At 33.3% G+C, this 12556-nt stretch overlaps 1 protein-coding gene across 12 annotated transcripts in view; it reads right to left on the bottom strand.

The window, feature by feature from the left end:
• Positions 1-2204: 2204 nt before the first annotated feature.
• LOC128989682 (rap guanine nucleotide exchange factor 2) overlaps positions 2205-12556 on the bottom strand; it is a 278269-nt gene continuing 267917 nt past the window's right edge. For 9 of the 12 annotated variants that reach the window (XM_054411722.1, XM_054411732.1, XM_054411740.1 and 6 more), the window contains 4 exons: positions 12309-12443; positions 10260-10331; positions 8204-8374; positions 2205-6343 (listed from right to left, as the gene is read on the bottom strand). In XM_054411722.1, coding sequence (XP_054267697.1) covers positions 6312-6343; positions 8204-8374; positions 10260-10331; positions 12309-12443 — 410 coding nt within the window. In that variant the 3' untranslated portion in view covers positions 2205-6311. The remainder of the gene's footprint in view (positions 6344-8203; positions 8375-10259; positions 10332-12308; positions 12444-12556) is intronic. The other 3 variants (XM_054411698.1, XM_054411706.1, XM_054411714.1) reach the window with 3 other exon arrangements.

The raw sequence follows: 12556 nt of genomic DNA, 5'->3' as shown, positions 1-12556 counted from the left end.
AGAGGGTAATTCGGAAATCATCAGTATATTCTTGGGATTAAGACTATTTCTCCTTTAAACTTACCACTGATAATTTTTGCTTCAATCAATTTTGCTGTCATTTTTTTAATCGTCAGTCTGGTAACGTAACGTTGCCCAGCTTCGGTAGATTTAAGTTTCACATTAGTATTATTGGAGTTCCTTCTTTTAATGACAGTAAAGTGGTGGGTTAATGACAAATTGAGAGGCATTTGAATAACCAAGATAGCACACACAATTTGTATTCGCTTAATAATTTATGTTAAATTGTGTGGGTATAGAACAAAAGATAAAAATATTAAGGCATTGCCATCCCTTTTATCGTTTATAATACTTTGATAAAGGTGTTTATGTTTACATATTTAACATTGGAGAATTTAAACGTTGTTGAGTGCACAGGTGTGCTGCGATTGGGGTTTAATATATTTGGACTTATTCAAAAGTAAAATAGTTTAATGTGCTGCAGTCTGTAGAATCATTGTGGCACTATTTCAAATCATGACTAATACAGAATGTTGTGATTATTCAAACCTACAAAACAGTTGGTTAAAGTAAACATCTGCTTTTAAATTATATTTATTTGTAAACATTGTAGTTTAACAAGTCTATTGGCCCACTTAAAACCCTCTGGGGCGGAGCCTTTTTGACAGATCTGCACCAAACTTCACTCGAACCATCCTCGAAAGATGCTTAATAATGCCTGAGAGTTTCATTACAATCTGTCGAGCGGTTTCGGAGTCCATAACGTATATACATTACACACATACATAGTAACATAGTTCCTCTTTTATAGATATAGATAGATTAGCCCTATGTTAAATCTTTATAAGAGAAGTTGATTTTCCATTTTGACCCAATTAACATAAATATTCTCAAAATACAAATAAAACCTGCACATATATGACCAATAACCTTTCTTTTGGTACAACCCGTGCATAATTGGGTCCTATCCTTTGGTCAGGCTAGCTGTCATAAGTTTTGCAAAAGTTTTTAAATATAAGATTAACTAATAAAGGAATAGAAAACCTTTCAGGCACATGGGGAAATTTAGTGTTAATTACCTTTCATCACCAACACAACCTGCGACCCCAAGTTAAATTGTCAATAAAGATTTTAATTTCCATTTTTATAACATTTAGTCGGATATTATCTGGAATCTAAGCAAACGGGCAAATATAAAGACAATTACCTTTCATTTGGCACCAACCGTGTGTAAATTGGTTGGTCCAGTAGTATGGCCAGGGTGGCTGTCATAAGTTTAAAAATTAGCCCCGTTAAATCTACACGAGAAAAGTTTAATTTTAATTTTTGACCCAATTAACATAAATATTTTCAAAATAAAAATGAAACCTGCTTATATAGGTTATTTCTTTTGGTGGGTCCTATAGTACAACACCTATAGTAACAAAACCTGTCGTAATCAAAACGTTCTATTATACAGTAACACCTTTACACGCTTGTTGAAATGCTAAACCCTGTTAATTCTAGAAAAATTAACCCTTTGGAACAAAAGCTATTAAATTCATTTAAGTTTCAAAACCCTTGGTGAGTTTGAATGTTTTGTTACACAATAATGGGTTTGGTACCCATTATTGAGTAACAAAACATGCAAAATTGAGTATCAAATAACTATGTTTCTTCATTAAATGTTTTATGTGGTTGATATAGGCTATTGTCATAATTTGGGACTTAAATAAGTTAAAATTTAGGGATTTTTTTGGGGGAAAGTATGTTTGTGCTGTGGTGAGTCTGTCAGCTAGTTATAGTTTCTGCTACTTTACCGTAAAAGTTTACAATTGTATGTGGCGGGTTTTGAAACAGGTTATAGTTTTCTAACCTTACCCATCCATTTTCAAAATGAACTAGGTCTATCGAAAGTCAATACTGTATAATCAAAGATTCAAATAATAAAGGAGTAAATAACAAACCAAGACATTGGGAAAAGACTGAGATACAGTTTATTCACATAGATACTACACTAACATAATACAGACAAGCAAACGGAACTTTGTACAACGAACCTCCAGAAAGGGTTCGGCAAACAGTCATTCCGACAAGTCACATAATCAGCTGATCGCACTTCACGTAGAATAATTGTACAAAATATCAATTACACGTAGTATGTACAGTGTATAAACAAAAATAAAATAAATGTCCGATGATTTCAACAACAATAAAACCATAAATTAATATTTAAGTAAAAACAATATAATGTGATTCATTCCAAATATTAACGACAATAGTTCTTAGGTATTTGGACTAATGATTAGATTTAATACAATTAGCTATCACAAGTAGATAAGATTGAATAATAACTTTATAAATAAAGATATTTTCTCGTTGATAGATTCGACAAATGGTTTTTTACTGTGCCACACAGGTTCACAATAATCAATATTATAATAACAGAAAAATAATTTTAAATACGATTTAAGGTAAAACTGCCAGACCCTGGACCGTGACAAATTACAAAATATATAGCACAAAAGCATAAATTGCAGATGGATAAGCTGAACATGATGGTGTATTATGATTTTTACAGAAAGGAAATAAAATTGTCTAATAACACTTAAAAATATAATTACTCTATAAACAGTTGACTCCCAAGACTGTAAATAATTTATAAAAATTGAAAGTGGTGATTGATATTGATTGGACACTCCAATCATCATCAGACTCAATAGGTTTAGACTTTTGTGTCTTCTTATTTAAATATTTTGTTTGGGACAAATGTTTGAGGGGTTATCCTTTTTCCACTGGTTGGTAGTAGTGTTTTAATAATTAGGTTAGAGAAAGTTTATTTATTTTTTTATACAACCCTGGAGTGCCTGAGATTATTGAACTAATTCAAGATTAAACATTACGAAATATGTCCATATATAAATAAAAATTAGCAACATAGGTTCAAAGTACCTGACTGATAATAAAACCTGTAACATGTGTTATCATTTGCAGATCCAGAGTATTCTTCAAATAATGTTTAAATATGCCAAAGGAGCAGCATCTGGCAGTTTTACCCACAATAATCAATATATTCTGAGGCAAGACTGATAATAGAGAGCATAAGAAGCGCTATGCGTATAAATAATAATTACACATGACTAAATAATCTCCATACAGTAAAAAATACAATCACAAATAAATATACTATAAACAATTACAAAATACTTTACAACTGAAATAAAAATCTATAAATGTAGAATATACAAAGATCATCTAATGTAAATAATAATTTTTTACAACTTATTTAAACTGTACAAATGAAATATAAACAAAAGAAACCCACAATAAATCTTAAAGAATGTACAGAAAAGCTATATAGTACTGTAAAGTAGAAGATTCAAATTATATTTACATCAGAAATCCAAATCAAGTGTTTAGTTCATGACTATCTAAATAGTGTATGTAAAGTAGTAACATTTATTTTGATAAAGAAAAATTGATAAAACAAAAATATATAAGGTGTTTGGAAAAAAATTTTCTCCAAAATAAAAGAACTTTGAGATATTTAGTTTTTTGCATCTTTATTCCGTATTTTAAGGAGTGAAAACTAACATTACCACTTACCAGTTCTTATTACTTATTTAATAACATAATATCGAACAGCTTCCTGTATGTGAAAATTTCAAACACTGGTTTAGATTTCTGACTGTTTATGTACGTTTGATTGATAAGGTAATATACATGCACTGTAACTGTGAAAACAGATAAAATAAACGGTTTTGCTACCACAAAACCTAAATTTCTACTGAAAGATTCTCCTTTCATAATGTAACAGTAATGAAAAAGGCAACTTCAGGGTAAGAAAAATATTTGAAATTTAAATTGTCAATCCATCAATACAACTAAATTTTAAAATATTAAAATTTAAAAAGTAAATTTAAAAAAAGTAAATTTAAAAATTTTAAATTTAAATTAAGGACCATTCAAATAAGCCAAATTTACAAATAATCAAATTTTAAAGTGAAAAAAGATAAACACATCTTCAGCATTCAAAGTTGAAATCCTGGTGACTGAATCCCAACGACTCTGTATTTGTCTACTACTGTTCATATTTTTTACTCATCACTACTGTAAATATAGATCTTTTCGCTTTAAAATTACATCGTGTAAAAATAAAACTTTACTACCAGATATATGATAAGCCAGCCGCTAAGAGCCTTTAGCAAGACATTCCTACCTAAGATATGTTATCTGATATACCGATAAGCTCAAACCTATGCCTCAACTTGGAAATATGAAATATCATATGATGTGTGATATGTCTTTTAATATCACACCACAAGTTTTGTGTACAATTCATCATCAGACCAAAGAATCAATATGGAAAATAAGGATTTGAAAAAGGAAATACTCGTTTGAAGAAATCTAAGTGTTTTCACTGCATACATTGAGAAATCAACGCCCAAGTAATGGTTAGTAATAAGCTATAATAATGGTTTTTGTTTAAAAAATAGTAAATATAATATTAAGTGAAATTTAACACATTCATAACCAACTGACTACCCTCATCCCAAGATATACAGGGTTGTGACGGCTGATAGGGCGTGTGTTAAACAATTCTTAATTTAATTATTTTAACCCTTTCAGTGAGAACATTTTTCTACATTTTTCATCACATAATTACCTATTCTCAACTTATTCTCGAGTGAACTGAGGTATTATTTTTTGAACATGTTTTATACTTTAATAATTTAATACTTTTGAATGAAATGGCAAATATAAGTTAAAGCAAAGTTTAAAGCTTAAAGCAACTTATAAGTTAATAATAATATATATATTATATATTACATAATTTATTACTCCTGGCACTGAGAGGGTTAAAAATAAATGATTTAAAAACAACATAAAAATAATTTATGAACAAAAATGATTTTCAACATATAGGACTCAACACTGAATGATTTCCAAATTGAAGCGACCGCCAAACAATTGTTACGAAACCACAACATTGCCACATCACATACGAAACATTAAACTAGATAATTATGTTCACTCACTGATTGTAAACTAAATATTTAAAGTTTCTTCTATAAAAAATAGCCAAAATCTTCACTACTTGATCCGATTGTACGAAGCCTTCTGGTCGATCTTTGGTTGAATAAATTATGTTATTGTTTATCTAAATAATCATAACACATAGCAAGATGCTTTTTGTTTACAGGTCTAAGGAAAAAACAAGGGCTAGCAGGCCTTATTTAGTGAGTGAGGTGAATATTTTTTTTTTTCAATAATTTGTCCTTATGTAATTTTGTTATTGCCCAGTATATTTGTAACATCTAGGACCTTCATAGAGTGTTTAACATGTTCCCTACCGATCCCCACACATTTGCGACGCTAAAGTCATTGCCACGGCCTGAGGTATACGTTTTAATATTACACATAAACCGGGTGTCACTTGGTTAACAGTACACGCAGACCGCAGGCCAGTGATGCAGCAAAGTAAAAATCAGTTTTGCCAACTATCATGACGTCACTCATCATCATATTCACAGACCAAGTGACACACATATGCGACACACATCCCAGTAGACTGCTGCAGAGAATTCAGGGCCTTCAAATAGACTGTTACAAAGATGTAAAATTTTTAATAAAATTGGACACTGATGAAAATATACGTCAGTCTATTTTAATGTGACCAGGTGTCGCACATATGCCACGGCAGACTATGGGTAGAAACCGGAAGTCGCATATGTGCGTCGCTGGTCCATATGAATTAAATATTTAGTACAATTGCGGTAGCGATCGTGTTAATATGATTTTGGTTGGACACATGTCTTGGAAGGTGTTGAATTGCCTTACACGCAGATTTGACTCTCTTAGAATACTTTGAAAGGCCAGTTTGAAAATGGAGGCATGGCATTGGCAATATTCAAACAATTACCAATGAGATTACTCTTATTTCAGAAATGGCGTTTTTCAGGACACACTCACGAAAAGAATCAGCTAGCCCTCCTAAGTTCTTTAGTACCAATAAATCTCAAAACCAAACTACACAGTAAGAGTTTGCGCATTTGAACTATTTTTCCATAAGGCTGAAAGAACAGTTTTGAAAATCCTAGTTTCACATATTACTAAGGGGATTGGAAGCTCTATGGGTAAATCCGGCTTCATTTCGATACATCTCAGATAAAAATATACTATTGAAAAATACAGCAAGTAGGAAAACACTGCCAAAAGGGCTGCCTTAAATGGTGGAATGTCGAGAACTTGGGGCGCGGGAAACAACAAACATGCAACGACGACTAATGTAGACAACTGACAAGTAAATTCGTTGATGATTTTGTGACATTTCAAACAGCCGACACCTGAACGTCCTCATCATCTGAAACAAAAAACACTTTTTATTATGTTGACTGTTTAAACAGGGAAATCGGAAAATCTCATTAAGATGGTTTGGACAAGCAAGGATAAAGAACTCGGAACTGCTGGGAAAAGCGAGTTTATGGTAATGGGGGGAAATGAAACTGATAAGAAGAAGACTTAAGAGTTTGACGTGAAGAGCAATGTGAACTATCATTTGTGCAAAACGGACTGTCAACTAAGCTCATTGGCTGACTTGACACAGCAGCAAGCAATGGCATTCACAGCTGTATTGTAGCAAACATCTGGCGCCAGCAACATACTTCTTGACTTAGACAGTGAGATTAGTAGCTTTATTTATGTAAATAAGAAGTTAATCTTTAGATCAAGCAGATAATAAGATAGCTTAGAGTTGATAAACAAATTTACTGTGTTTATTAGAGGAGTAAAATAATCGCTTGGAAATGTTCGTATCAACATTGTGTCAAAATCTATCACAATATGATTTTACAGACTCAACTTCACTTTTAACTTTCCAATTGAATATTTCCTTTGTAGACCCTACCTAAGTTCCTTAAAAGACCTTTTTTCCCAGACTTTCACACATTTTATAGCTTTATATTTAGCAGAAAAAAAGACCATGGTGAGTTTATAATCACAATTTAAGTATTGTATAGTTGAGCTTTGAATGTAAGTGTATCACAGATAGTAACCAGATTGACTCAATAATGTAACATCAGTGTAGACTGGATTGTTTAGAATGGAGAGCAGGATGTTCACCCACATTAGAACCCTACCACCATCGCTTTTGTTATTTTGTCTAAAATATTGCCATTATTAGATCTAATTTAATAAACATATTTACAGAAGTTAAAGAGTAACAGGGGAAAATTAATTTTTCTTGCGCAACACGACATCCTAAAGGCCAAGACAAACTAGCGTGTCTGTCTGCGAGTCGACACGACAAAAGCGCTCCGTGAGCGAATCAGCTCAGTTGTCTGAGGATCCCCTTAACCTCTGTGAGTTTGAAAAACGATCAATTGATAGAAGAGGAGAGTTCCTGCATGTTTATGGGCAAAACACTGGAATTATACTGTGACATTGTTACAAAAAAAAGCCAGGGATAAGGAGATAATGGGGATAATGGAGAGTAAGTAATTAATGTAACCAATTTAATAATAGTAATTAACAATGTACTCGTTGGCTGAAATTTGTAAATGTTTTTGTAATTATATAATGAATAAATCAGTAATACAATTTGATTTTATTTCTGCAAGTAGGCGTGAAGATTGTTCGGTGTGTGTTGACAGCTTCTAGACATCTGTTTGCAGACTGCAGATGTTGGTTTACCAACAGACGAACGGCCAGTGTACGTTGGCCGTAATTGACTTGATCTCACCAATGATACATTTTGTGTTGTATCTTTCTTGTTTCACTCTTTTATTTGTAAGTTCAACTAACAAGCTCTTGCCTGTGTCAAAAGAAGCAAAAAAGGTAATATAAAATGTGTCCTATCTCATTCCATTTTCAGTCTATCTGTCTGTACGTGATTTTTACAAAACCATTCATAGCTCAACTGTTTGAGCTACAGCATTGACATTTTTAAACCGGTCAAGAATTTTTATTCATATTTTGCACAAAAATAGTGGTCAATAAGATAAACATTTTTTACAGAATTTCAACACTGTAGCTCAAGCAATTAAGGAGTTACGAACGTTTTAGTAAAAATCACGTACATACAGATAGACTGTAAACAGGACGCATTTATTTTAATTTTTTTGTTTCTTTTCACATGCTGAATAACGTGACAAATTAAGTTCACAAGGTTGCAAGACACCCTGAATATACTTGTCCTATGCTTTATGCAAGTGTCCTGACTCACCGTCCTCATCGTGGTGGTAGTGGGCGTGGTTGTGTGGGTGGTGAGACGTGACACCCTCGTGCGAGTGTGCTCGTCCCAGTCGGTGCTGTCTAGCGGCTAGCTGTGCTGCCACACTGTAGGCGGGGGGCGGCTGCCTGATACGACCACTAGGCGGGGGCATGATGCACACTGCTTGGACAAACATAAAACGTAAATCTCTACGCAATCATACAATCAAGGGTGTAGTGTTAAAATTTTTACATATTACATACAAAATAAAATAAATAATTCTTTTGTTGATTGGCAAAGTTTGGGCCAACAGGTCCTTTATTATACAATTTCTAACTCAAAGTAATGATTTTTCCAAAGAAGATGGAGTTCAGTTAACGTAACTGAGAAAATTAGACTCCAGCGGCTATTAGAGGGATTAGACACTTGACAGCTTAGAGTGTTTACGACGACGACACATCAAGGAACATATTTTAAACTAAAGTGAAGATCAGTATTGAATGATGGATACACAATACAATAACACAAAACTTAACACTAATATTTCGTACTAATGACTTTTTCAAGGTTAAACAAAGCGTTCTCTTTGACCTACTCTCTGAATAATTAGGACGAATGATTATCATCTGATTAAAGTAATAAACAGAGATTCTGAAAGAAGGTGGTACAATAATTTGCAAACAACCAATATGTACAACACATTAAATAGTGTTTGTTATTTTATGACACATGAAGTATTTTTTATAGTAATTAATTTTTCAAGATTTACATGGGTTTATGATTTTTTTTTTAATTATCCTCGATTAAAACCGTTCAATGTGGTTGTCAGAAAAGTGGATGAGGTTAAAAAATATTGAACATTTATGTACAATATTCTATACTTTTATTTGTTCAGTGCTTCTGAGGTATGATTTTGATCCAAGACAAAATATTTGTCGTCTATTTTGTGCCTGAGCTTATTCACTCAAAACTAAAACAAGTTATTTTCATACACTAGTTCATTAAGAGAAATATATTTTTTTTTAACTATTTTGGGAAATAGGAAGAAATGTTTGAAGATCTTAACATTGACATAGTCTATTGATAGATTATTGACATAGTCTATTGTGATCAAGCAATATAGCTTTATGCCAGGAACGTATGATTATGAAGAAACATAGTTTTTTCCCATATTATGACGTACTCATCTGCTCAAGATTTGACCAACTACTTTCATCCTGGAAGCTTATCTCTTAGTTTCAGTTTGAGATATTTTTGTGTATTTGCCAAAGGTGTAATGCTTTGCATTTAAGTTTGGCAGCCGCCTAGTAAGTTAAGTAAGACTATGGACAAATCTTAACATAACATGCGATAGTCAAGGTAAAAGTTCGCAAGGCAGGAAACAAGTATAAAACATGAAGTAAAAAATATTTGTTTTAACTGAATCAGTTTGAACTGGGTAAAAACTTGGCAATTAAGTGGAATTTAGAAAATAATTCTGTCTAAAAGAAAATACACCATAGTCACGCAAATCCAAATATCTGTTTAATCCGAACCACCTATTGGAAAAAATATAATACTGTATTTAAATTAAAAACCAAGCCAAGTGTTCTAAAATATTTACCAGGATCTCCAGCCAACCAGGAAACCTTGAAAACCGGGAATCGTACGTAAATTCTGACAATGAAAAAGTGTGTGAATTGTACTTAAATTTTGATAGAACCGGGACATTTAAAATAATTGGCAATAATGGCAATAGCCCATGGTCTACCTTCCATTAACACATTGTTTCTGTTTTAAGGTTGTCGTGTAGTAAGATGAACACTATCGCATTAGATGAATACAGATTATTCTGTTCTGAAGATGCTCGCAGTGATAGCACTGTGATAGAGGGAGCAATGATTGTTTGACTATTTAGTATATAATTTTTCAGCTAATCTAAACACTTTGGTTATCCGAACAGTGTCCGGCACCAATAAGTACGGATTAGCAGGACTCTAATGTAACGATGTAAATATAACGAAAAAAGAAATGGTAGCCGAACCTGTAGAAAGTGGACACAAGACAGAATAGCAAGCGTAGCACTTACCATTGGTGATTTGTGGGAGGGGTGGCAACACTGCAACAGCATGCGGAAAGGGTGGTCGCACTGCCACATAGCCTACACCAAACACCGACATTGGTCCACCGTAAACCCCCGTAAACATGCAGCCCACACTTACATGGAGTAGGAAGACATCTCAGTTGAGGGTTTAAACAAATTTGAACTGTTCGAGCATTTGACTGATACTGATGATATTGTTATTTCGTGTTGTTATTATTAGCGTTAGGAGAAGAGACACTATTGAGCTTAAAAACGGCCTCATTAATTCACCTTCTAAAATCTGTTGCATTAAACTAATGCAGGTCCCGTAGGTATAGAGTTGTCTTTTATGGAATTAATTTTGAAAATATTGAACCAAATTAGCACCTAGTACCATTAAATGCCATCTTACAATTACAATCTTCCAGGTTTAGCTTAGAAAGCGTAACCGCTAGGGTTTATTTACACCTACTCATTAGACTCTAAACAATTGTGACTGAGGTTTAAAGAACGGAAAATAGTACTAATTTGTTTTCAATCTCTCAACTGATATGCCTCCAACTCGAGAGTATAAAAGACGGTCACATTTACCTTCCAATTCAAGTTTTGATATATTTGTAATTTTATCACAAGACTCTGTAATGATGTTATGTAAACATATCAAATAATCTACTGATGTATTTATACTTAAATGGATTAAATTATTTTAAGTGTTAACATTGACATTTAGTGTATTTGTACAAGTTAACTTTAGTGTATGTCTCATTTGAAAACATAAATTACACAGAACAAAACCGTTGAATGTTGTATGAAATATATTTGTATGAAATATTATACCAACTTATAATCCTTAAAGGTGAACTTAAAAAAACACATTTTTCACATGTTGTAGATTTATCCCTTATGCAACAAGCCTCAGTAATTCTAAAACACAAAGCACAGCCATATAGACAGCACTAAGCATCAAACAGACACTCGTAATAGTCCATGCCATGCAAGAAACCATCCATTCCAACACATCCACCCCTGTACCTAGAATATTTTTACAGTAAGTAACAAGTACTTGCTTGGATAATTTTATGTGAGCAGAAGTGAAGTTAACTTTACAAGATAAGGAAAACCATTAACCAATGTGTTGAGGACTGGTCTATTTCAAAATTTAATTGTGACATATTGTATTGTTATTCTAGGTAAAGAGGTATTTACAATTGATGTAGCCCAACTTATGATGAACAAACATACACAACATTTATACACTCTGTATAACTCCTTTGGACACGTAAAACTTGTAATACCTACATAAGTATGGTATGTTTTCTGTCTCTAACCATTAATATTACTGAATAACAACATAATCAATAGCTGAAATGCTTATCAGAATTTGTGTAACAATTGTTTACTAGTTGCTTCTGGTAGCTGGATTGCAAGTTTACCAGGACAACCATATACTGACAAAGAACACATAAAATTATAAAATAGAAACAATGCAAGAATAGGATGGGTTTTTACTCCCTGCTGACTTCGATATTTGCTCAAAGTAATGTAAGATAACAGCTTTAAGCCTTGGGGTGTCTACCAGTTGATCAAAGGAAATTTAGGTCCCTTTTTCAGAGACTTTAGAGGGGGGACGATGGTCGACGCACAACCTTTGGTTACAGATAAGACAGTACTTTTCATGAAGATGAGATAGTAGGGCATTCAATATTTTCTGTCGTAACAATTTGAGCTCATTGCCTGCTCCCAAAATATGTTCCTCTCACTGATTCTGAACTATATGAATTTAATCATTCCCTGCAGCAAGGTGCAAATCAAGACAGATAGGCATTATGCCCAATTCATTGTGACTCTTGGGATCTTAAAATAAAAATCCCTCACTTTTCAATGACTTTCGTGACCTCGTACCAAAATCAGTGACTTTTCCGTGACTTCCGTGACCGGTAGACACCCAGTGGTTCACCACATATGTATGTTACAAAATGTGTTTCATTGGAAAAGCTCTTGGACCACTTTCCAACCACTTTGTGTCATTCACTAAACACTGTAATGTCATATTACCTGGTGGCTGCATGACGGAGTGGCGGCGGTGGGGAGGGGATGAACCCCCCAGCCCCCCTCCCCCCACCTCTACAGAACTGTTGGAGTGGGAGTCTAGCTGTGTAGAGTGGCCTGAGTCACTGGAGGTTACGGAACCTGCAAAACAACGATACTTTCAAACAATTTGCCCACAGATATCTGTTCCTTTATAAAGAAATGAAAAAAGTAGAGATAACATGTTATTTTGTGTTTTTCAAACCTGTGACAAT

This window comes from Macrosteles quadrilineatus, unplaced genomic scaffold (assembly GCF_028750875.1).
Source record: "Macrosteles quadrilineatus isolate MER2022 unplaced genomic scaffold, UCM_ALF_1.0 Scaffold_1__1_contigs__length_201487025, whole genome shotgun sequence".
Taxonomy (NCBI): Eukaryota; Metazoa; Arthropoda; class Insecta; order Hemiptera; family Cicadellidae; genus Macrosteles; species Macrosteles quadrilineatus.
This window is presented reverse-complemented; position numbering and strand designations above follow the sequence as displayed.